Genomic DNA, 26900 nt, shown 5'->3' with positions numbered 1-26900 from the left:
TTGAGAGAACATTTATATAGAGTTCAGAAAATATTGTAGAGCATTAAGGAGAAAATATAGTGAAGAAAGAGCCAGTCTGTATCTTGGTTTAAGAATTTTTTTTAGAAGTTAAATGGTAGTAATGCAGAACAGGCAATTAGAAAATATGTTTTAGATAGTGAGAGACTCGATGCGTATTTGACAGTAGATTCTCTAAAAAGTAAAAGTTGAAAAGTTTCAAATGCGGGGAGGAATGGGCATAGTAGCATCCTGGAAAGAGATGGGAAAGGATGTGATAAAGTGTGCAGCTGGAGAGTGTCTACTTGTGAAGGAACTGGATAATTTGAAGTTAGAGGGAGGATTGCGTGGTTGGGCAATCAGAGGAAGAGCGAAAGAGAGTCTATTTCCATGAGCTTGGAAATAAAATCATATGCTAGTCACAGGGTATAGAATGAAAGAACTCAAGGGGAGAAAAGTTTGGAGTAGCCAGAGTAGGCAATGGGTATGGAAAAAGTCTAGTTCAAGGATCTTGGAATAATTGTAGGAACTTGGTGAAATTCAACTTGAGGCCAGTTCTTCATGATGTGACATTCTCAGACAATATTCTAGGAACATAGTTCAGAATAGATAGAGGAAGTTACAAAGAGCTTTTAGAGAATAAAAAGATTCAGAACACTAATGAGAGAAATGTTTATATTAGTTGATCTATAGTAAATATTTTCATTGAGCCAAGGTGCCCCTCTCTCTCCTTTTTTATAATTTTAGGAAATTCATTGAATTATTCCATTTCTGGGTTAAAAGCAAGTTCTCTCTGCTAGAAAATTATAAAAAGCTTTATTTTAACCAGCAATAATTCTTAGTATCTACTCTCTCTCATTTTGGAGTATTTATTGTCATTTCCAAATTTCCAGAAAAGTAGGACATTGTGGAGATAAAATAGTAAATATTCTATTCAGGCAGAATGTACCATCATATATTTACCTCACTTCATCCTCAGAAATAACATTATATTTGCTTTCACTTTACTTTATGTATTTCCATATTGTAATATAACGTATATATAAGCTTAGAACTACTTTTCTTGATGAATTGTACATTTTATCATTGCATAGTGGCCAGACCTCTTTGTACCCAATAATGATTTTTCCCTTAAATGTCTCTTTTTTGTAACTTATAAATATAGCTGTACTACTTTTTTTGATCAGCATTTACTATTTCATCTTTCTGTTTACTTGCAACTTCTGTGTATTTTTGTTTTGTGTCTTTTACAATGTGTTTGTAACTGGATTTTGTGGTTTTCAGTCTGACAGTCTTGTCTTTTAAATTGACCAAATATAATTTTATTAAAATGGGATCAGCCCAACAATGAATGTAACTGTACTGTATCCCTAAAATGTACCAATAAACTCAATTAAAGCTGAAAAAAATGGGATCAGGTTTGAACAGATTTCAATAGTTATTTATTGATCATTATTATGCTAATTAATCACTACTATGAGAAATATAAAAATATTTGCCATCAGTGAGCAATTTTCAACCTGTGGGTTTTCTCTTAAAACATGGCATGTACTTTTAAAAATTTCAAAGAAAATTACTTTCTGATTTACTAGGATTGCTAGATATACCAATTGCAACCAATTGTAGCCATATATAGTTTGACCTTTTGTTATTATTTATTATGGTTGACAAAATTACTTATATTTTATAGATTGAGACACTACAGCTCAAAGCAGTTAGATTTATCGAAGGTCCTAGGGCTATTTAATTAGCAGCAAAGTCTGATTTTAAGATGTGCTGGATCTGGTAGGTGTGTTTTCTACTCTTTTTTTTGTAGGCAGAAGCTTCTCACTTAAAATGACCTGGACTTTGGGGTCATTTGGTTTGGGTTCCACCCCTTGTCCAGCACTGGTTAGTTACATGATTTATTTAATCTCCCTGAGACTCAGATGTCCTCTCTAAGGTGCCTCCCTCACATGGCTAGGGTGAAGACCATGGGAAGCCATATATGTCTCGTTCCCAGTGTGATACCTGACACATGTGCAGCACATGCTCAGTAACTGGTAACATCACTGTTGTTAGTAGTAGTAGAAGCTGTTACTCTCAGAACTCATCATCTTGTCTCATTAATTAGATGAATAGTCTTTGGGTTGTGGAAAACTGGCAGTGAGCCAGGGGCAAGCAGCTCTAATAACATGGCCCTTAAACATGAGACAGAACTTTTTCCACAAACCTGTATTATATTGCCCCATTATTTTCATATGTCTACTATAAAGTAGAATAAATGTTTTGCTATAGTAAATTGTGATTGAGGAGTTTAGTGGATACATTTTTTTTTAAAAGGTAAAGTTGAAAGCTTTTCTATAAAAGTCATGGCTTAAAACTCCACATTTCTACAAAGTCTGATTTAAATCAAGAAATTCATCAGCTTTAATACTAAGTTTTCCAGTGTTTCAAAGATTGTGACCCTACTCTGGCAAAATGTAATTGTGAAATGTAATTTGAGTTTCAATGTTATTCTAGAGTAAGACCCTTTATAAAAATAAAACTCTGTTGATAATTCTTTTTCCCTAGAATGAGGCCTTTCTGAGATTCTTTTTCTCCAAATATACAAAGATAAAATATGGTCCTAATAAAAAATGCATTTTGAAATATACCATACACTTAGGAAATCAGGCAAGAAGTTAAGAAATGTAGTTTATTGCTTTTTAAACAATCATTTGATATACAAGCAGAGGTTTGAATTAAGTATTTCTTGATTTTGACAGTTTCCCTTTTCTTTTCAATTTGAAAGATGTTATTTTTGGTAAGGCCTATCCTAGGCTTGTAAAAAGGGTGAACTTCTATGGTGGCTAGATTGGATAGATTTCGAGTTGCTATACTTATATTTTCCTGGTCTTTATTTAAATAGTTAGATTTTTAATGATGAATTACAAAAGAAAATTAAAAAAAAAATTTTTTGGTGCCAGGGATCAACCTCAGTTCATTCGGTTCCTGTACTTGGTATGTCTTTATTCTACTTACTTTCCCTTCCCTTCCCCTTTCCCATCTGTCTCCTGGACTCCTCGTTTCCAAGAGATCTAGCCCTTTGTCTCCCGTCCTTGCTTTATCCTGCTTTTTGCCTTACTCAAATAAGCGATAGCATACGTACGGTATTTAAGTTTTGTGTCTAACTCATTGACTTTTTTTAAAAAAAGTTTTTGCTTATTTTAAACTTTATATTCAATAAAATTTACTCATGTGATGTTGAGTTCTATTAGTTTTGACAAATGCATAATCAAAATACAAAACAGCTTCTTTATCCTCTCAAAATTCCCTTGTTTTCTTTGTAGTCAGCCCTTCCCTCTGGCAATTCCTGGCAAATCTCTGATCTGTTCTCTGCCCCCTGCCTTTTCCAGACTGTTACACAAATAGAATCATATAACTTAGCTTTTAAAGATGAGAGTCTTTTATTTAGTATAGTGCATATGAGATTCATCCATTTTTCTCGCATGCCAGTGGTTTCTTTTTTATTGCTATTGTGTGGCTGTACCATGGCCTATCCATTCACCATTTGAAGGATGTTTGGGTGTTTTCCAGGTTATGGTGATTATGATTATAGCTGCTATAGACATTTGTTTACAAGTAGTTTTGTGAGTGTATGTTTTCATTTCTGTAGGATAAATACCTGAGGGGAGAATTGCTGAGTCATATGGTAAAGGTATAGGAAATAGTCAATTTTCCAAAGTGCTTTTATCCTTTTCGCATTTACACAAGTGCTTTTTTTCCCCAAAAAACATCGCAGAGCTGGATATGTTCTGCATTAAAGAAAAAGAAACAGCTCTCAGCAATACACAAGTGATTTTTAAAAATTCTAGTAGTATTGTATTTCTTCCAGAAATTGGTATTGTCAATTTAAAAATTTTTGGCTATTCTCAGGTTATTCATTGCTTTGTGTGTGTATGCATGTGTATGCACGTGCACAGGGGATTGAACCTAGACTTTACTACTTACTAAAGCACACTTTCTACCACTGAATGACACCTATTTATTGTCTTTTTTTCATTTTTTTGTGGTACTAGGAGTTGAACTCAGTGTTGTCAAATTGAGCTATGTCCCCTGCCTGCCTACCTACCTACCTGCTTTTCTTCCTTCCTTCTTTTTCCTTCCTTCTTTTTTTGGTTTGAGGCAGTGTCTTGCTAACTTGTCCTACCTGGGCTTTAACTTGGCAATCCTCCTGTCTCATCTTGCTGGATTGCTGGGGTTATAGGGCTATGTTACCAAGCCTGGCTCTTCCACCGATTGCCTTTTGATGCAGTTTGCTCTTTGGCTTCCACTTAATTGATGTTCTTGTGATGTCTGCAGTGTGGTGTACAGAGTAGAACCACTTGTGCAAGTCAGACTGTTTCTAATTCTCTAATAATATGTGAATGTGCATATTATATAGAATTTATGTAGAATATCATTTTGCTTTTTGGATATACTAAAGTTTAATGTACCCAAATATTAAAAATAGCATTTATGATCATATTGAATAATTATTTTGTATTAGTGTTATTTGCTTCATATAATTTTCAAACATTGGGTCACAGTTAATAGAGAAAATAGAAGTGAGAAAAATAGAGGAATGGGAGTATTTTTGTCCTGGGAAATTGAGATGGTGGTTGCTTCTCTGGCCTTCCTATACAATGCAAGAAATAATAATTGTTCCAGTATGAGAATTGCCGATATGACCCATGATGTATGGCTTGTGTTCTTAAACCTTTCAAAATATTTTATATCCTGGAATCAGCTTGTTCCATGTAAAAACAAGCCCAGTGAACTCTATTACTCAAAAACTATAGATGACCTCTTGATATTACTCCAAAATAATGTTTTCTTGATGGAGATAGTAAAGTGTAGTGCACACATCTAAATAGTGACAAAGAGTTTCTAGACATTTTAAAGCCTTGGAAAAAAATCTTGCCTCTATTTTAAGAAATATTTGGAAAAATCTAAAACCTGCTGGTACTTTTTAAAAACACATTTTATAATTACTTTTAAGTAATTAACTGACCTATTTATTTGTGATGCTGGGAATAAAACCCAGGACCTCTATAACAGATAAGCACTCTACTACTGAGCTATATCCTCAATTCATATAATTATTTTAATTATAAAAGTATATTTGAAAATATTTTGCTCATAGTTTATGTCAATAGTGTTTAGAAATATTTTCAAATAAGTTTAATCTTGCTAATTGAATTACATTTAAAAATTTTAGGTATAAGCGTTGAGTTTTAATGTATTTTTAGTTTTTGTTAATTTGAGGCTGAACAGAAAATGACTACAGTATTACATTTTATATGTCTCCTGAATAGGAAGAAGAGTGAAAAGTTTAGGAATAATCTAGGGCAATTTTTAAAAAAATATTCAAAATGTATAGTGGCATATGAAGATATTGAAAAGCATAAGTGAAATCATTGTTCAGTGAATAAGAGGTCAGAAATTGATTTTGCAAAGGTCTTTACAGAACTCTTCAAGAGGCTGTATAATAGAATTTTAGGAGGCACTCATGGACTGGATTCCTGTGTATTAGTTATAGTTAAAAGTATTTTTTCATTATCTATGTTCAAACACAATACTTGCTGTATAATCATTTTAACTTAGCGATAGTACTGCTATCAATTTAACGTGTTTTTTTCTTGAGAGATTTTGATCATGAGTTGATTAATGACACAGTTTTTACTTTCTTCTTCAAATCTTTCATTTATTGCTTTTATTTTATTTTTTATCTGCAAAAGAATAACACACTATTGTACCAAATTTCTGGAGTCTGCAGACAGCACAGTTAATTACAACTCTCAGAAAGAACTTCAATGAGAGATACAGAGAGAGGAGATGCATTTACTATGACACACTGTTACAATTAGTTTTGTTTTTTAAAACCCCTATCATGGTATAAAGTAGCTAAAAATCCTGAGTAGGGGCATAGATGATTAAAAGTTGGAGAAAGAGAAAAAGCTACCAGGTATATGAAAGGCCAGGAAAAGGTCCTTAATGTGTTGAAGTGGGAACTGTTTGTTTGACCAAGACAGGTGTTTTTGTACAAAGGGGAGACTTATGGGACTTGTAAGCAAAATTAGTGTTTTTTGAAGTGCCATAATTTTTTGTGTCTTGGCCCTTGGTAAGAAATATTTTTAAAAGCATACTGTTTTATTTAGATATAGTTATTGCTTTGAATACTTTTGCATCAAAATCTTCCCATAAGTTCATGTTCTCAGGGGAACTGTTGTCTTTCTCTGGATCTTTATATTTCCTTTTTTTGTATGCTGGGGCCCGAACCCAGGGCCTTGTACATTATGGGTAAGCACTGCATTACTTAGCCACCCCAGCCCTAAGGCTTTTATATTTCTATTTTTAAATGCCGAAAGAAGTTTGGCACCAGATTTAGTTTCTTTCTTCCTCAGGGTTCAATCACTGTATTTTATTGTTCTTCAGAAACCAGACCACAGAAAGGAAAAGCATTACCAAAGATTGTGTTCTCTCTGTGAACACTTACATTACTCTTCTCCAATTATTTATTTATAGAGGTTTCCCAAGAATTATAGAACATTGGCAGGTAATGTACTAAATTTGATGAGTTTATTTCATATTTACTCATAGACAACTAATTGAGCTTTTTGCTTCATTCAAGCCATCTGTGATTGACTTTTGATATCCTCATATTGTTTCATTCCTTTTAACATCTACACTGTTAACTTATCATTAATCATGTCACACACTTCTTTGTTCTGCTCTAATGTGTAAAATTCTACCTTCTTAAAAGTCAGCACTGTATCTTTCCCTCTTATATATAGGTCTTTCCAGTTGCTTCTACCAATTAAAATTTTCTTTTTTCTTTTTCATGGTGCTAGGCTTTTACTAAGAGTATTACATTATTTCTGCCTTAACTCCTGTCTGGTTCTGCGTGAACATCCAGAGCTGTGCAGAGTTTGAGATTTTACTCTACTTAAAAGCTAACAAATTATTTTGATATAATTTAATGAACCCTCACAGTGTTTTGATGTCATTACAGTAGCTCATTCTACTTATTTAAGTTGAGTCATTTCATTTGAGGTCAATCCCTGGGAGAGACCCTCAGCTTCTAAGCTATAAATAAAAAGATGCACATGTTCTCTGACACTTGTACACTTTTACTCCCTTTTCAATGATTTGATTTTTCAAAAAGTAGTGACATGATAGTGCATCTTTGTCTTGATATCAGCCCTCTACCTACTACTATAATGGTCTCTCTTGTTGAAATATTTGCCTCTTACTCTACTACTGTTAGAATGAATAGTACCAAGGGTAAATCATCATCTTTTACCTCCCTGAAACCAGATGCTAAATCATCTCAGTCCATCACTGTATTTGTAAGCACACATATTAATAATGTGTAAAACCCACCACAAACATATACACACACACACACACACATATATTCCAACACAAATGACTCACAACTTGGATTTCTGTATTGCAAAGCCCTGATTATGTTTCTTCAACATGGTCCAATGATGCTATGGTAATAATAAACCCATTCCCAGGCTTTCAGATCTTGTCTACAGGATATAACAGGCTATGGTCTATGAATCTAACATCCAATTTATATTTATGTTATTCTATCCGGTGTCACCTCTCATTTTTTCTAGCTATTATTCTAAATATTTTAGTACTTCCAAACCTCACATTTGGGACTAAATATTATAGGTATTATTATTATGCCCTCTTTGCTGATGAGAAAATGAAAGCACAAGGAAACTAATTTGCCTAAGATCATACATGTAGTTAGAGGAGAGGATTTTGAACTTTAGCTCTCTGCCTCTACAGTCTTTGCTCATAGCTGGTTGTTTGTTGTCTCTTCAGATTGTTCTAATATGAGAGTTGCAGGTAGTAGATGTTGCTATGTTTCACAGGAGAGATAATAGAGTTAGAGTTTACGATGGTATGAGTTTCAGTTTATTTTTGAAATAGGGGGTAGGTTTGAATATATGAAGAAGAGACAAAATTTCAAGTACACAGAATGAGCATTTCAGAGATGGAACTGATAAAAGTAGGCTTGGAATAAGGAGAAGACTGGATTTATTCTACAGAAATGATAAATAACCAGTGATCTTGGTTACTGCTGAAGGCTTATCCATTAGAACTTTACTGAATTAAAAAAAAACTGAGTGTTTTTCTCTGAGTTCTTAGATTAATTGGATTCTTTTTAAAATACTGCTAATTATATTTCATGCATTGAGAATAATCATTCAGTTTTTCATTTTATTAATAAGGGAATAATAGAATAAAATTCATGGTCCTTATTATACTGTTTTTAGTCTTTTCATTTTTCTTGATCTAGTTCTGACCACACCATCATAATTTGATCAGCTTAACTTTTGATGAAATTAATCTAGCAGGAGGAATTGAGTGTATGTTGAATTTATAACAAATTTCAGAAGAGAAACGTTATTTTAAACATTCTGGTAATTTTTGGTGGAGTAAAGGTTCTGCCATGAAGGTGCTCAGTGTGCTTATGAACCATTTGAACATCGCTTTGTTATATACACAAATCCCCCACACACTATATTCAGAAAGTAGGTATCATGTGAAAGCATCTAACTCTGTCAAAGAAATGTCAATCTTGCATACCCTAGTAAGAATAAGATTTTTTTCCTTTGCTGGGAATCAAGCCCAGGGCTTAACTCAGCTCTTTATAAGGGCTGTGCCACTGAACTACACTTTCATCCCCAGTTACTGTACAAGAATCTTGATTGTGTTAAGAAGCTGATTTTCCTAAACTTGAGACTGAAGAAATCTGAACTCTCCTTTGGGTTTTGTAATTCACCACCAGCTGCTTGAAATATGCATAAAATAAACAATCTACCAACATATATTCATTCATTTGTTATATTTATAAACTAAAGAAGTGTGAAAAGCAAGGAAATAAACTAACACTAAAGGTTATGAAGTGATGGGAAGTTTAGAGTTTGCCAAGTGGGAATTTCTTTGTAGAATCCTTTTGTTATGACTGTGTGGACTCTGATTGTGATTACATTAAGAATTTTGAAACTTAATTTTCTTTTCTGGAATAAAAGAAGCAAATCTCCTTATAACTTTCGATGTAAAATTGTATTTGCAGTTTTCCAGTAACTTTTTAAAAAATAGTAAATATTAACATCAAAGACTATTTTTTCTAACCTAAATGAACTATTGTCAGAATAGTGCCACTTTGTATGGTGCCTTTACCTATTTCTAAGTATAATTTGTACCATAGATTTCTCTGGGCTCTTTCAGCCAAAATGCATTGCCATTTTGGAATGAGACTGATTCCTAGAGTATATACAAAGTTTTATTTTCACTGCCATTGATTTTAACTACATCTGTTCGCACATGCTTGTAAAGTTCCAATGTTGATACCATGTAAAACTGTTGGAAATACTTTTCTTTTGATAAAATGAGCAGAATATTAGCAAAAGTCAAATTCTAACTCATGTTGAAATAAATCTGTACATTAGAAGGCTAAAAATAAAGGTTTACCAATTATTTTCATCCAAACTACTATTGAAAATATACCAAAAGAATGTATATTTTCCAAATCTTTTAAATTGTAAAACATATTCAAATTGTGATTGGTTTTACTCAGTGATTGGGATGCATCTAGCCTTACAAATGTATCCAGCCCTACAAATTTGTGGGCTGGGGATTTAGCTGAATGGTTCTACTGCCTGCCTCGTAAGTACAAGGTCCTGAGTTCGACCCTCAGTATAAGAAAAAAAATGCAATGAACATTATGAAGAATAATAAAAATGTTCATTTGTTAAAATATTAACTCCTAGTTGATAGTGTCTCTTTCCTTTTTTTCTTTTTCAGAATATGTATGTAACTGCTCTAGGACTGGAAGCCTGGATGAGAAGCACTGCAACCAGACCACAGGGCAGTGTGAGTGTCAGCAAGGTTATCAGGGTCTTCACTGTGAAATCTGCAAGGAGGACTTTTACCTGAATCATACTTCTGGGCTCTGTCTGCCCTGTCACTGTAGTCCACAGGGAGCCCTCAGCAAACTCTGCAACAGGTAAGCAGCAGAGGTAGAGGTGTTGTTCATTTTTATTTTAGCAAAGAATAAAAAAGGTTCCTGCCCTCAAGACAAGCCTGGTTTAAACAAAGCGGGAGAAGAATCATAGACTTACAAAATATTTTGTGTGCTTTTATTCCCTGACTTCATGTGTCATATTTAATATGAAGAGTAAAAAGATCCTAATTTACTGATTTATTCTATTTCCAAAATTCAAATTTTGTTGTGATGATTTCTCTAAATTTTATAAAAAAATTATCGAGGAAGGAATCAGCTTTCTGGCATTCCTAATGAAATGTTCTTTTTATATTAAAACATGACTACAGTTTAAGGAGATTGTTCCTTGGTTTACTTTTTTTCTTTTATCAAAATTCTAGATTTGGACATCTAAGGCTTAAACTTGGTCATACTTATTTCTTAAACTAGTGGTAAATAGCCTGGCTTTACTCTAATCACCAGTACATTCTGAGGCCAGAAACAGATTAAATTACCTTTAAAATAGTACGTTATTTGGAGATGACTTAATCTAGCAGAATCATGCCATATTATCTGAGGTATTCTTTGACTTGGTATAAGTCAGTTTGCTTTTTGTGGACCCTGGGCTAAAAAGATGAAGAGGTAATATTATGTAATGAAAAGAACATAAACTTTAGAATCAGTGTAACTTGGATATGAATCCAAGTTCTACTGCCACTTAGGAGTTCTGTGCCTGGGCAAGTCATTTCATTTCACTGACTCAGTTTCTTCTTAGGGTTGTTGTGGAGGTTAAATGAATTATAGTTATATAAAATACTTAGCGTCTATTACTCAAAAATTTTGGTTTATTTTAACTTTAAAGGAATATTGATGGCTTAAATGAGATTTTCTCTTTTTGAAACAGGGTCTCACTATGTAGTCTAGGCTAGCTTCAGACTTGTGATCCTCCTGCTTCAGCCTGATAATCACTATGTTCTTTTAAGACTGAGAATATAGTAGTTGCCTACCATTGTATCCTTCTCCCACTCCTCACTCTACAAAAAAAAAATGCTGGGCAAGATAGCACATGCCTGCAATCCCAGAACTCTGGGAGGCTGAGACTGGAGGATTAAAATTTTGAACTCAGCCTGGGCTCAGGAAAGATCCTGGCTCAGAATAAAAAAGGACCAGCAATTTAACCTTGTGCAAAGGCCTTGAGTTCAATTTCCAGTACCAAAAAATAAAAAAACAACCAAAAAACAAAATGAACAAAAAATGAAACAAAGCCATCCAAGTTATGTTGTGAAATTTCACATTCCTACCAATTTCATGAAATGTCCACTGCATCCTTTAGAGCAAGATTGTACAAACATCTATGCCTTTTGTACTTTGGGAGAATTTTACTTTTAGGCCAACTACCTGGGTAAAGGAGGAAAGAAAGAAAGAAAGAAAGAAAGAAAGAAAGAAAGAAAGAAAGAAAGAAAGAAAGAAAGAAAGAAGGAAGGAAGGAAGGAAGGAAGGAAGGAAGGAAGGAAGGAAGGAAGGAAGGAAGGAAGGAAGGAAGGAAAGAAAGAAAGAAAGAAAGAAAGAAAGGATTAAAAGTTTTAGAAATTGGAGAATAGAAAAATAGTCAATAATATTTATATGATATCTTATCATTTTCATAGTTCTTTTATAAATTGTTTCTGCTTTCTCTTTTTGCTGACAGTTAATGTTATTAAAAAGTTTAAAGCTGAAATGTTATCCTGAAAATAGGTAGTAACCACAAGGTAGTAGAAAAATATTTTAGAATAGTAATCTAATTGTCTATGTATAAGTCTGCTATTCATGGCCCTAAGCCAAAACCATTCCACTTCTTGTGTTCATAAATAAGAGTTTTACTGGAATATAGCCACACTCGTTTGTTTTTGCATTGTCTGTGCCTGCTTTTGTGCTATAACAGCAAGTTGACTAGTTGCAACAGAGTCTAATATGGTCCACAAGCCTAAAATATTTGCAGCCTGGTCTTTTAAGAAAAAAGTTTGTCTACTCTTGTTTTATGTGGTGGTTTATATTCAGTCATGGTGGGTAATGTTAAGTAACTTTAGACAAGTCGTTATAAGCATTGTATAAGCATTTGTCTTTATTTGTAAAAGGGAGGTAATCCTTGCCCATTTTTCTCTTACTTAGATTTATGTTTTAAGGATCCAACAATTATATATATATAATGTATATATAAATCTTTGTAAGCTGCAATTGCTCAATAGTTAATAAAATATATTACTCCTCATTAATAAAATAATAGGAATAGATAAAACAACAAATAAAATAATAACTATTAAGCATGAATTATATTCTAGGGTATTTGCTAACTGCTTAATTCAGTTCATGTAATCTTCACAGAAACTTTCTTGAGGCAAACACTCATTTTCCTGTGTTGAATATCAGAATTCTAATGCTTAGAAGGTTTAGTTAATGTGCCTAATTTTACACAATAAAGCTGCCAGTCAGTCCAACTGAACAAATGTAATCTAGTGTAGAATCCACAGAATGACTTCACAATTAAAATTTTTCCTAATAAGAAAGTGTCTTGCTATTTGATGCTTTATTATTTTTAGTTCAGTAATGATTTTTTTTTTTGCCCCAGAGATTGAACTCGGGTCTTTGCGCTTGCAAGGCAGGCCACCAAACCGCTGAGCTAAATCCCCGGTCCCATATACTACATTTTAAATAAAATGATGCATAGAAAGCCTGTGTTAAGTTGTAGTTACACTTGGTAGAATGTAGAATCACATGTACACAATTTGAAAGTTGCACCGTCGATGAAGAGGATGTATATTACCACATACATTGAACTCGGGTCTTTGCGCTTGCAAGGCAGGCCACCAAACCGCTGAGCTAAATCCCCGGTCCCATATACTACATTTTAAATAAAATGATGCATAGAAAGCCTGTGTTAAGTTGTAGTTACACTTGGTAGAATGTAGAATCACATGTACACAATTTGAAAGTTGCACCGTCGATGAAGAGGATGTATATTACCACATACAGCTGCTCTTAACAACCAGAAATTGTTTTTGATCAGGGAGTGGTATTTTAAATATTTTTTATCCTAACCTGGGAGTTTATTCCTTTTTTATCAGTGCTTGACTGTGTTTTGTATATCTTAAGAACTTACTTAATCTTCTTTATGCTGGCAGTTGAACACATGACTATATCTCCAGCCCCATCTTGAGTTGACATAAGTGAAGTGTAATTTTTTTATAGTTTAACATTTCATGTAGAATATCTGATTTTCAGTAATGGATGACAGATGCTACATAGGAGGTAAAAGATACCCATAATTACCATCTGGTAGACATGGGCTATTTTCTTTTTTTTAAATGTTCAAGATAAATTCCAAAGGTTTATTGTACCAAATGCCACAGAAAATGGATCAAATAATATATGAACAAGTTTTAAGAAAAGTTTCCCATACATTGGCATTGGTATCTATTTCAACTGATAAATTTCTAGTAATGAAGCTTTAATAGTAACAAATGGGCTATTCTCTGTGTGTACCTGGTAGGTTCTGTTATTCTTTATAGGAATCTTTTTAAAGAAATGATTGAACATATGAATTTATATGTTGAAGTATGTTGGTTTCTCAAACATTTTGTTTTCTGAGTGTAATCTGGAAAGACCTTGCTTCCTCTGTAATCCATACAAATAATGACTGTTTTCTTTCTTGTATTCCTTTTACATCTAAGTCTAGAGTTGAAATAAATATTTTACTTATGCCTTTTTTGCTACTGCCAGTGTGTTTTCCCTTCCTCCTTCCTAAAAAAGCCCACTTATAAATCTTGACAGCAGACTGCACTGTTCCACCTCCTTGTTGCCATTCCCACTGTGGTTTCACCCCTTATTTCATATACATGGCTCACTGATATCTCTGTGACACTATACCTGCCATGGTTTTGGATGATTACCATATCTATAGAAAACAATAACAATGCTTTACCATTTCAGTTTCTTGACTTTTCTTCCAATGACTTCCTCCGTGCTCCTTCTAATCTTTCTTTTATTTGCCCTACTTTTTGTTTATCTTTGGCCCCCAGAATAAGCATGTTAAAATTTTGAAATAAACACATAGTTTTCTGTGGGTACTGAAGGGTAATATTTATTTTTTAATTTAAAAAATATTATTTTGGGATATGAGGTAATTTGTCAGTATAAGAAGTGCATCACAAGTCATTTAAAAGCCTGTACTTAAAGGAAATCCTTACAAAGAAAGAATAGGAGCTCTAGGTCCACATAACACTAAGCTCTTCATTTTTTAGTACCAGAAATGCAGTTAAGTTGACATGAGACTAGAACAGAAATGGGAAACTGCAGGACTCTGTCCTTTGCAAGAACATCTGAGTTAACAATGAGGAAACACTATATTCTGCTCTGCTATAAAATGTGTGTGGGTGTGTTAGGGAAAATAGAAATTGTTGACAGATAATATGATATGTTTAGCAGAAAGGGATAGGAATCTGTAGTTGTAGACTTGGATTCTCTTCATGGGTTTGCCACTTACTATCTGGCTAATGATTTACTAGCTTAATAACTTGTTTAAGCTATTTGAACTCTCTGAACCTCAGTGTTTTCATCAGTAAAATAGGATATATATATATATATGATATCTATCTATATAAATAGATAGATATGGATTTTTAGTGAGACTTAAGGTGTATTTGTGTGTTTGTGTCTGTCTGTCTTATTTACAGTGTTGCTGGTACATAGATTCAGTTCAGTATCTCCCAAGAAGTTGTATCTATTTTTTGTTTTTGTTTTCATTTTTGAGATGGGAGTATTTCTGTTTTCCTCAGACTGGTTTCAAACTCCTGGGTTCAAGTGATCCTCCTGCCTCAGCTGCATGAGTGTTGGAACTACAGACATGCTCCATCATAGCCAGCTGTTTTGTTTTTTTAACTGAGGAACACAACTAGTGTCTCACAAGAGAAAAGTAAGAATTGGGGTATTTGTTTTATATTGGTAAGTTAAGAAGAAATAATTCATTATAACAAGAAAATTCACTTAATTTCTTCCATTTTCATACAAACTTTGCCATTTAAGTTATATATTCTATATTTTACAATAACCTTAGCTAAAGTTAATTGAATACATGCTAGGTAATATCTCAAGTCCTTTGTAGTTATTAATTCATTTAATCCTCACAGAAGCCATATAAAATAGACACCATTACTGTTATTCTCATTTGTACAGGGAAATACCACAAGTTAGGTAATTTGCATAATTTACTAATTAGTTAAAATTACTAAGTAGTAATTACTAATTAATTTACTAATAATAGCCAGTAAGTTAAAAAGTTGAGACTGAAACATTTGCAATTTAGATCTAGATGAGTATCTACTGTTGTTCACAATGCTGATACAGCCTTTCTCAAAATCTTGGATTTTGAGCAAAGAGAGTGAGTATTGTAGAAACTCTGATGCAGTGGTTCAGACTATGTCTATTTTCTAGGAATATCTTTTGGTAATCGACCCAGACCCTGGTGTGTTGTAACTTGTGCTATGTAGATAATTGCTTGGTAAGGGCGAATTCTAGTTTAGATTTCGGAGAAATTTAGAAACAGTAGAGAGTCAGCCCTGCAATGAACAAATATCGTTTGCAATAGGTATTACATGGCCCTCTGTTTATCTGAGGCACTTTAGAATAAAAGCAGTGTTACTTTTGCTCTTGTTAAGAAATTTAGAATCTATGCAAGACCTAAAGGATACAAACTAGTAGAACACAATAGAAAATAGTTTCCAAATATGTGCTCAATTTTTGTGGTACATTTACACAATGGAGTGCTATATTCAGCCACAAAGAACTAGATCATGTCATTTGCAGGAGAATGGATGGAATTAGAGAACATCATGTTAAACGAAATAAAGCTAGACTGAGAGAGAAAAGTATTGCATGTTTCCTCTAATATGTACAACTTAAAAAGAAAAAAATGACATGAAAGTAGAAGGGAGACCATTAGGAAGGAGACTGAGGGAGGGGCGGACAAGGGAGGGGAAGAAGGGAAGTGAATGTGATCAAAATGTGTTATATACATGTATGAAAATATCACAGTGAAGCCTGATATTTTATAAAATTAATATATGCTAATAAGATATATGAGAAGACCTGAAAAATCCTAAATTTATGTACAAATACACTTAATTTGTAAGTAGGGTAGTTTAGAGTAGGAAAAGAACAAGGGTAAGCTGAAGTAACAAGGAAAGGCTTTCCAGCAAGGTAAGCAACTGAAATGTATAGTATGGGTTATAATTTAGGGAGGCAGAGAAGATGAGAATTCTTATTGGGAAGAAAAAAACATTAGAATTCAAATAAATGTCTCAAGATGGTACAGTGAGATAAATCCAGCCTCCTAGTACCTACTCAAATTATCTCCTGTATTGACCTTTCTTTCTTTTTAAAAATAAATAAAAGTAGAAAAGCAGACTCAAATCTATCCTGATTCTCTCACGCATTGAAAGACTATGGAACAAACAAGTAGCTTTTTAAAAATTCATTTCCCTGTTCTTTATGCCTTCATATTGCAGTGGGAGTTGCCCCAGTGAGGGTAGATTTTGGCTGCAGGAGCCAGATGTGGGTTGAGCAAGGTCTTTGTGTGCAAACACAAAGTCCTTTATGTACTGACAGATGGCCGCCCCCTCATGTCGCCATTGGTGTTCCAACCTGTGTGACTGGAAAGAGTTGATCTACAATATCTGAACTTTTCATTTTGCTTCTGGAACATATTTCTAATGTTTTCCTGCTTCACGTTTTGATGTGTGCTTAATAAGCAAATTAGTAATATTTATCCAAAAAAATCAGTATTTCCTAAGATATCCTGAATCTTTTAGTATATAACTCTTAAAATATTGTCAAGTCTGACTTTATATGTAGACAGAGATATATACTGATGTAAGATTTTAAAAAATATTCAGAAAGGTATAAAACATGTCATTTTAGACTGTCTTAGTACGATAACAAAGAAGTTCAGGAATTATCTAATATCTTTTCCCATAAAAATCTGTGATTGCTGCTATGTAATGTATATTTGCTACTTTTCATTTTTTTATTTTGGGAATATGTACCAGGACAGAAGGTAAAATTTTACTCATGAAGTAAACTAATGCCAAAAATAAATTTCAAATAGAAAGAAGACGAAACACTTCCAAGGCTCCTATTCATTTATGGCTCTGAAAGTCATCTCTCTCTCTCTCTCTCTCTCTCTCTTTTTTTTTTTTTTTTTTTTTTTTTTTTTTTTTTTGGTTTTTTTGATATAGGGTCTCACTATGTAATTGAGACTGCCCTGGAACTCACTATGTAGCCCAGGCTGATCTAGAACTCACAGTGATCCTCCTGCCTCAGCCTCCCAAGTGCTGGGATTACAGGTGTGCACCACCAGGCCCAGCTTTTTGAAAGTCATCTCTTGTATAATACTTGGGAATAAGAAATTTTCAAACTGGTATTTATTTTTTTGTCCATAATTCTTTTTTTGTTTTGTTTTGTTTTGGAGACAGGGTCTCACTATGTAGTTGAGACTGACCTGGAACTCACTATGTAGCCCAGGTTGGTCTCGAACTCACAGTGATCCTCCTGCCTCAGCCTCCCAAGTGCTGGGATTACAGGCACACACCACCACGCCCGGCCATATTGTCCATAATTCTTGAAGATCAAGAAAAGGTTTTTCATCACTAGAAACAGACTCTAGAAATCTTCTGGCATATTCCTATGCTATTAAAAAAAAAAAGAATAAAACTTCATATTTTAATTTTATTTTAACATCTTTATTCTGTATACCAATTGTGACTCTGGAAACCTCAAGTTTAAATTAATCTTTCTGTATACTTCAATATTTTTCCCTTGAAAGTGGAATTTTTTTTGTTATCTGAGACAGGGTCTTGCTATGAAGTTCGGGCTATCCTTGAGGTCAGTATGTAGTCTGGGCTTGATTTGAACTCATATTGTTCCTCCTGCTTCAGCCTCCTAAGTGCTAGAATTACAAGTATGCACTACCACATCTGGCAAAAGTGGGATTTTTGAAGGTAGCTATTTTGATTAAAAGTAAGCAACTTGGCCCAACCTTTACCCTATGGATCATTTATTTCAATAAATATTTGCATAATAGCAAATGATTTGTGTCTTAGAAAGTATGTAAAGTACATCACACCAAGTATAATGTTAAATTTATAGAAAAATAAATTAGACTAAAATTTGAATGTTAATAAATGATCAGGGGGAATTTTTTCAGAAAAAAGCTACTGAGTATACTAACATGCAAGTGTAAATAATGCCTATCTAACACAGTCTGGAAAGCTCTTTGTGTTTTTCCGTGCATTTCTGTCTTAAGTCTCCATTTAATACAGACATGATTTACCCTCCTGGTCTCCTAATTATTAACTTGATATCAACATTAGTCAAATGAATGGAAAAAATATTTTTTTCCAGCTGTTAATGGCCTTTGTGAAGGAGATGTCACAGCAAGTAGATACTACTGTTGATCAACACATTACTGTCCCTAAACCTTACTGTAGTCTCCTCTATTTGTTTCATTTTTTGAAGCCACTTTTAGGTCAGTTTGGAATTTTTGAAAGGAATATGTTAATGTTTCATTATTGATAATATTAAAAGATTGTTTATTTTGCTTCTGAGGGGCTTCCCATCTCCCAGATCTTGTAGATGTATATATGGTAACAATATAATGAAGTCCATATAAATGTGGTAGTTGGTATCAAGTATTTAGTATTTAGCTGAGTGTTTCCAGTATCTTTTTGATACCAAAGAACTAAATTTATGTGTGAGTACTTTAGTCTTATGAGAGATAAAACATAAATAAAACAATGGGTCTTATTCCAAAGGAGCTTCTAGTTTAGTAAGGACCTTAAGAAATGTGTATGAAATGATGCCACCGCCTGCCTTGCAAGTGCAAGATCCTGAGTTCTATCCCTGGTACCAAAAACAAAAACAAGAAATGTGAATGAGGGGGCTGGAGATTTAGCTCAGTGGTGCTGCTGCCTGCCTCGCAAGCACAAAGATCAGAGTTCGATCTCTGGTACCAAAAAAATATATATAAATATTGTTTGAGGGCTGGGGATTTAGTTCAGTGCTTCTACCGCCTGTCTCATATGTTCAAGGTCCCAAGTTCTATCCCCAGTACCAAAAAAAGAAATGGGTATGAAAAGTTATAATACAAAGTAAAAATTGACTCATTTCACAAAATACAGAGACAATGTAAATGAGATAAAGAATCTGTGAGATAGTGAGGTAGGAGATTAGGGTGGGGGCAAACTGGACAACTAACTGGGTGGACTGTGTGAAAGGCCATAAAAACCCATAACTAACAGGTTGAGTGTGATATTTCCTGTAAAGGAGCACAAACATAGGTACAAGACCCAAAATGACTCCATGGCTATTTAGCAGTGTACACAGAACCAATCAGAAAGTCATATCTTCAGTCCTTCACTTGTATCTGGCCCTGTTTGCAGGACCAAGCAGAAGATGCATGTGGGCATCATCTGCATGTGGGCAAACCAATCAAAAGACACTGTTCTTGATCCTTTATTTACATCTGGCAGGAAGCCAAGAGAGCCTTTCCACAGGACGGTTTAAATCTGGTACCAGGCCAAGTGAGTTTTTGATAGGACCAGTGTCTAAATATCTAATGAGTGTGGGAGGGCTACCCAGGAATTACTTCATTTCTGGGACCATGATGAGCCTTTTCATAAGCCTGCTCTTGCCCTGGGGTGCATATACTCTTCTTTACTTTCGATAAATGTACACCTTTGCTGCCATCTTTGTGTGTCTTTTCCAGTTCTTTGTTTAGGACACCAGGAAGTTGGAAAGAATCTCCACGAGACCCTCCATCCAGTAACAATATCATTTCTAGCTGGAAAAATCAGAGCTACATTCATTAAGATGGTAACATTTGACCTGTTTTGAAGTAAGGAAAGATTTAGATATACAGTAAAGAAATAGTAAGTGTGGGAAAAGAACTTTAGAGAAGAGGAAGCAAGATGACCATCTCAGAGCTGTGCTTACTCACGATGTCAGGTAGAAGAAACACAAGGCCAGATGAATTTGCTAAGACCTCATGCAGTAAGGTCACACAGAGCAGATGATTGATTTGGATTTTATTCACTAAGCAATTTTTGAGCAGGAAAGAGCAGACTATGTTGTAGCAGTAATAGAATGTGGGTGGATATAATAGGGAGCAATTAGAGGCAGTGAGAAAATTAGCAAGGACCAAAATTAGGGTAATAGTGAGAATGGAGAAAAAAATTGGAAGGATGGGAGTGGTGATGTACCATGATAGCAGTGTTTCTCTGCATAATGCCCTAGTAGTCGTGTGCTTTTTGCATGAATACTTACACACAAATCTAAAGGTAGTTTGTATTTCTAAATTGACTATATGGAAATGCGTAGTCCCATATCTCTCCCTATGTTTACCATTCTTCCTTTGTTTTATAGGCTGCGGGAATTGAATTGCTGCCACCTACTAAATCCCAGGGGATTTTAGTCCCTTATAAACCTTTCTGCTGAGTATCAAACAGTGTCTCTACACCAGTGTTCTTTCTGTGTTGCTGAAAATAAATCCAAGGGCCCTTTACCTTTGAAGAGTTTTAAATCTGTTAGTCTTTTTTAGGAGGACTGTTCTTTGGATTCATAATATTGTGAAAACATAACAGATATGGGGAGGTTGAAAGCTTATATAATTGTCAGTTTTTTTTCCCCCACAGTGCTCAATTATATAGTTCCAATTTATTTTTCCAATTAATTGCTTTGATCCTTTTATACACCAGTAGCATAAAGAGTAGTGTCCTTCTTTTGAGCAACTTATTCTTCAACAGTTAATTACTAATTTTCCAGTAACTTTAGGGGTTAATCTTCCTGTGATGTTAGGTATAAAGGAAACATGATTCTGATCAGGTCATTATTATTGCTCTTTCTTATTGCTGCATGGAATTGATGGATGGAAGCCCGGTCCTAAAAAACCTGGTGGATGATGCTTGCTTGCTACTGTGAGGATGCTTTTATTACTCCAAATATTTGCAGAATCAGCAATGATTTTTTTTTTGAGGAATAATAAATCTTCCTCAAGGCCAAGTTCTTTCAAGGATGCTCTGAGTTGGAGCTTTCAAGTTATAGATATTAACAATCAGCACTTTCAATTTATACATGCAGCCACACTGTAGTATGCAAGCCAGTCCCATGAATACTGGTTGAGGACATTCTGTAGAATCTTTCCACCAACAAACTCTAAATTCTCTTCTTCAAGATGAGACACCTTTCTTTGGTTATTTAGAATCCAAAGGGTCTTGTTAAATCTCTCTCTGTGGGCAATGAGCCTGTTTGCTGTATACTTACTTAGCAAAGGGAAATCTGACTTGATTCTTCACATAGTCAGCAGGATCTGCTTCAAAGTTATTTGCTCTTTTTGCCCAAATGGCAAAGTTTGCAAGCTTATTTTTCTAAAGAAGAACCCCTTTCTCCTTTTTTTGTGGTACTAGGTATTGAACCCAGGGTCTTTGCACTGAGCTACATACTCAGCCCTTTTTCTTTCTTTCTTTCTTTTTTTTTTTAATTTTGAGGCAGGTTCTCACTAAGTCACTAAATTTTCTAGGCCATCTTCCAGTCTCAGCCTTTCAGAGTGCTGGGATTATAGGCATGCACCACCACACCCAACTAACAACCACTAATTTAATCTGTAGTTAAACATCTTTCTAATCAGGCCTTTCACTACGTGAAAAAAATTATAAAGCCTTATAAACACAGAGTGATTTCTGGTCTGTAGTTTGGCTTCCTTCTGAGAACAAGTACCACTCAACTTGGCAAATGCTACTAACGTTATTACACAGGTTGTGAAGCCCTTATCTGAAATGCTTGAGACCAGAAGTGTTTCAGATTTCAAAGTGTTTCAGATTTTGCAGCATTTGCATAGACTTTACCAATTGAGCATCCCAAATAAAAATTCCAAAATCTTAAATGCTGCAAAATCCAAAATTTTTTGACTATCATGTCTGTTCTCAAAAAAGTTTTGAATTTCAGACTTTCATATTAAGGATGATCAACTTTTGAACCACCATCAGTTCCAGAATGAACAGCATTAACAGTTATTGAATATTTGTTTTGTGTTAGGCTAAGTACTCTATGTGCACTAAATTGTAAGAATAAAGTAACTGTTGAAGTGGTATTCTCATTTTACAGATGAAGACACTGAGAATTTGCCCCAAAGTAGACAATTACTAAGTTGGTAGAAATAAGCTCAAACCAACATTTGTCTGACTCTCCTACCTCCAGTATGTCCCAATGTTTGTTAACCATCTTTAAATTTAGCTATCATACAGACACATTTCTACCATTAAAAATCATCATTTGAATAATGACGCTAAGTAAGGTAACATCAGTAATGAGTCATGTGGGATCGTGCACCCCTTCATATGATCTTGTGATTATATAAATTAAATATTATATAAAGGTGGGTGAAAGCCATATGAGAATTCTTTGTACTTTTGCCAACTTTTCTTTAAATCTAATATTTTAAAATAAAAAGTTACTAGAATTATTTGGAGCAGTCTAGGGAATATGGAGAGCATCACTGTCTTAATATGAGGCAAAGTTTTTCTAGTGATAATTCTTAGCCTTAAGTCAGAAGAAGAATTAGGATAAGGAGATACAGTTACTTTGTTGGCATGCAGATTTGCCATTTGGGATATATGACATTGTAGTTAAACAAATTAACTTAATATCCTCTTCCTCTGAATTTATAAAAGAAGAGCTTCTAGAACTTGTGTTAGTAGACTCAGGCTGAAATAGAAGGACTCTTGTTCCCACAGAGAACCCCTTGTCTTCTCCTGAAGAAATAAAATTTAATCAGCATGAGTTTTTCCATAGCAAGAAATGTTTTCTAGAGGGTGGAGAGAAATACAGGACAGTTCAGGTTTTTTCTTCCTAGATATAATTCCCACTCAAAGTATCTAAATTGTCAATCCCAGAAAGAAATTTGGACTTGAACTTTTTCTAAACTTTCTATGAAATGTTGCTTTAGCCATAATTATTGTGATAGTATGTAAGATTAGTTTAAAAATCATGAATTGTATTATAGATTTTATAGAAAAATGAATGAAATTGTTAGTATAGTTAATGTACTTCAATAATTTTGGCTTTTAAAATTAAATTTTAACTGATACATAAAAACATTAAAATGTACATATTAATGGAATACATATATACAATGTGTAATTTTAAAATCAGGTTAAAGTATCTATCTTTTCAAATATTTATTATTTTTATGGTAAAAACATTCAAAATCCTATCCTCTAGCTTTTCGAAACATGCAGTTATCTGTGCAGTAACATGCCACTACTCCTTATTCCTATGTAACCGTAACTTATTACTTGCTGATCAACCCTGCCTCATTTCTTCCCTCTACTCTTCTCAGCTTCTGATAGCCACCATTCTGTCAACTTCTATGAGATCACCTTTTTATTTTTTAATATTCCACCTAAGAGTTGTATCATGCTGTACTTATCTTTCTGTGCCTGGCTTATTTCACTTAACATAATGATCTCCAGTTCCATCCTCATTATCATGAATGACAGAATTTCATTCTTTTTTATGATGCAATAGTATTCTATTCTGTATATTTTTAAATGCATTTGTTAATTGATAGATTGCTTGCATTTCTTGGTTATTGTGAATAGTACTGCAATAAACATGGGATGGCAGATGTCTTAACATATCAATTTTATTTGCTTTGGATACACAACCAGTAATGGGATTACTGGATTATGTGTTCTATTTTTAATTTTCTGAGAATTTTCCATACTATTTTTCTATAATGGCTATACTAATTTACATTCCCAGCAGCAGTATGAAAGGGTTCCCTTTTAAGGGTTTTTTTTTCAAGCTTTCTCTTATTTTTATAAATTCAGTGAGTTCCCAGGGAATGTTAATTACTAATATCTGTAAAGATATTTATACTCAATAGTACTTTGTAATTCTAATTTGATTCTAACAACAACTTGGAGAGGTAGAGAGGATGATTATCCACCAAATTATAGTTGAGAATAATAAAAAAGGTTACATGATAAGGCCAAGCTTGAATGACTACTGTCAGAATGAATAGAGTTAGTTCAAAGTCCTCTAATAATATTCTAGTTCTTTCACTGCATTTAACTCTTGGCACACAATCCTGGATTAGTGTGTGCCCCTTGCTCTAGAATCAGGAATTCTTAACCTGAGAGGTGGATGCATATGAAATGCATTGATGAACAGTGTATTTATTCGTGAAATTCTATAACATAGCTTCCTTTAAGTGTTTTTTTGTTTGTTTTTTTTTAACCTAAGTTCGAACTCAGGACCTTGAGCTTGCAAGGCAGGCAGTGGAACCACTGAGCTAAATCCCTGGCCCTATAACATAGCTTCTTTAAGATACTCTCAAGTTCAAGTTTTATTCTAAATATTGTGCAGGAAGAATTTAGACATATTTTTCCTATTGCCAAAAAGTATAGTGAAAATACAGTTTAAATTGTCAATAACAAAACTATTCTCCTGTTTTCTGCCAATTTCCAATATATAACACTATGATCATTTCATTAATTTTTCTTTTGCTGATCTTTTTTTTTCTTTTTATTGAGTTTATTGGTACAATCTAGGTATACAATACAATTACATTCATCATTGGGATTCTGTACCTTTACATAATAGGTCTTGATTCTCATTTTTCCTCTTGTCCCTGCCCTCCTACCCTCCCCATTTACAAACACTTTATTTCCATTTTTTCAGTTTCTCATATTTTTTCCCTCTCCCTTATTACCTTTCCCCAACCCTTCCCACTTTCCCTACACCTTTAGCCCTTTACTTCCTATTTCACATTATTAATTACCTCATTAGAATCCTGTGTACTATTATAGTTTTTTACACCAAAGAAACTTCGGTATTTAAGTTAAAGAAATCTCTGTATGAACATTAAAAATAGGGAATCCTAAAATAAAACTAAAAAGGAAAGTAAAAGAGAAAAGGCAATGATGTAACATTAAAATAATCCTTAATTTGGAGATGAAAATGGTCCCTGAACATATTTAAATTGCTTCTTGCTCTTATAGTCTTATCTTATTCTTTTTTTTTCATTACTTAGAGAATACTTTATTAGTTTCTGTAATCAAACCCAAGTACATATTTAGTACGATGTGTTACCCCTGTACACATGGAAAAAAAATAAAAATAATTTACATTTCTAGACCAATATGGCTGTCCATTTCTGTACAATTCCAACTCAACACAGTAAATTGGGATGACTTTTTCCAAAATTAGCAGCACCATTAAAGTTTCCCAAAATTCAATTTATCTATCTATCTATCTATCTATCTATCTATCTATATATGTATATATGTATTTATATTTATATAAAAAGACTAATAATAGCAGTATATTATACATTGATAGCAGCAACAGCTTTTCCAGGTTCTGCAGTCATCTGAACAAAATTATAGACATTCAGCACATTCCATTGAAAAAAACAAAACAAAAAGAAACAAAGAAAAGAATAATATCCAGAAAACAGCAAAGTTCTGTTGCTCTTGTGGTACCTGGCACCATTTTTTTAATTAGCATCTTAATCATCGTCTTGAAAGAGAACATTCTAGAGTAGTATCATTAAATGTAGCTCTAATAAAGCACGGTCCCTACTATGTATCATAAAGCAGGTACTAGATATTTTACATTCATAGAGGTATGATACAGTACCATCCTACATCAATAATACTAGAATCAGTTTTGGTTTGAAATTTACTTTGTCTGCAAATAAGATTGCTACCCCTGTTTTTTTTCTGGGCTCCTGTCACATGGAGAATTGTTTTCTATCTTTTCACTTTCAGTCTATGGGCTTCTTTTTGCAATAGGTGTGTTTTTTCTATACAATGTATTGTTGGATTTTGCTTCTTATTCCACTTTGCCAGTCTATTTCTCTTGGTTGGTGAGTTGAGGCGATTGACATTGCTGGTTATAACTGATATGTACTGACTTATTATTGACATGTTATTGGCCTTTTGTTGACTCTTTTTACTTTTTCACCTTCTCCTTTTAATTTCTTGCCTTGCCTATTTGATTTGCTCTCTTGGGCCTCATGGTGTTGTTGTCTTTTTCTAGGATCTTGTTTAGAATTACTTGTAGTGCTGGTTTGTTATTCATGTAGTTTCTCAGGTGTTCTTTGTCGTGGAAGTGTCTTATTTCCCCCTCCATTTTGAAAGAGAGTTTTATAGGATACATCAGTCTAGGTTGGAGATTGTTCTCTTTTAGTACTTGAAATATCTCATTCCAGGCTCTCCTTGCCCCAAAGGTTTGTGTTGAAAAGTCTGCTTTGATTCTGATGGGCTTTCTCTTATATGTGATTTGTTTCTTTTCTCTTACTGCTTGTAGTATTTTGTTCTTCTGTTGGGTTTCTGGAATCTTGATTATTATATGTCTAGGTGTAGATTTTTTTTGATTGTAGCTAGTTGGGGTCCTATATGCCTCAGTTATCTCAATGTCAAATTTTTCCCCTCTATTTGGGAAGTTTTCTGTCATTAATTCTGTGAACAGCTTTTTAAAGTCATTTGTATTTTCTCCTGCTGCTTCATGTATGTATTCCTATCAGTCTTATGTTATTCTTCTTTGCATCATCTAGGAGTTGTTTGATCGATTTCCCATGATCCCTTACTGTTTTTAAGAGACCTCTCTTTTCATGGTCCCTGACTGCAATCTTATCTTCTTTATCTGAGAGTCTATCTTCGCATTCTTTTATTTTTTTGTGTACACTTTCTATGGAGTGTTTAATCTCCTGGATATCTGTTTGAATCTGTTTTATGGATTCCATTTCTTTCTTATGTTGGGCCTTCATGGCTTCTATCATGGTCCTGAGCTCATCTAT

At 33.9% G+C, this 26900-nt stretch overlaps 1 protein-coding gene across 1 annotated transcript in view; it reads left to right on the top strand.

Moving 5' to 3' along the window:
* Megf9 (multiple EGF like domains 9) overlaps positions 1 to 26900 on the top strand; it is a 112574-nt gene that overhangs the window by 46994 nt on the left and 38680 nt on the right. Inside the window, exon 6 of the mRNA XM_010602977.1 lies at positions 9832 to 10033. Within this exon, the coding sequence (XP_010601279.1) occupies positions 9832 to 10033 (202 nt within the window). The remainder of the gene's footprint in view (positions 1 to 9831; positions 10034 to 26900) is intronic.

The sequence above is a fragment of the Fukomys damarensis genome, unplaced genomic scaffold, assembly GCF_012274545.1.
Source record: "Fukomys damarensis isolate Sample0158 unplaced genomic scaffold, DMR_v1.0_HiC HiC_scaffold_36, whole genome shotgun sequence".
In the NCBI taxonomy this organism is placed as follows: domain Eukaryota; kingdom Metazoa; phylum Chordata; class Mammalia; order Rodentia; family Bathyergidae; genus Fukomys; species Fukomys damarensis.
Note: the sequence above shows the minus strand (reverse complement) of the source record. Positions and strands in the feature narration are given on the sequence as shown.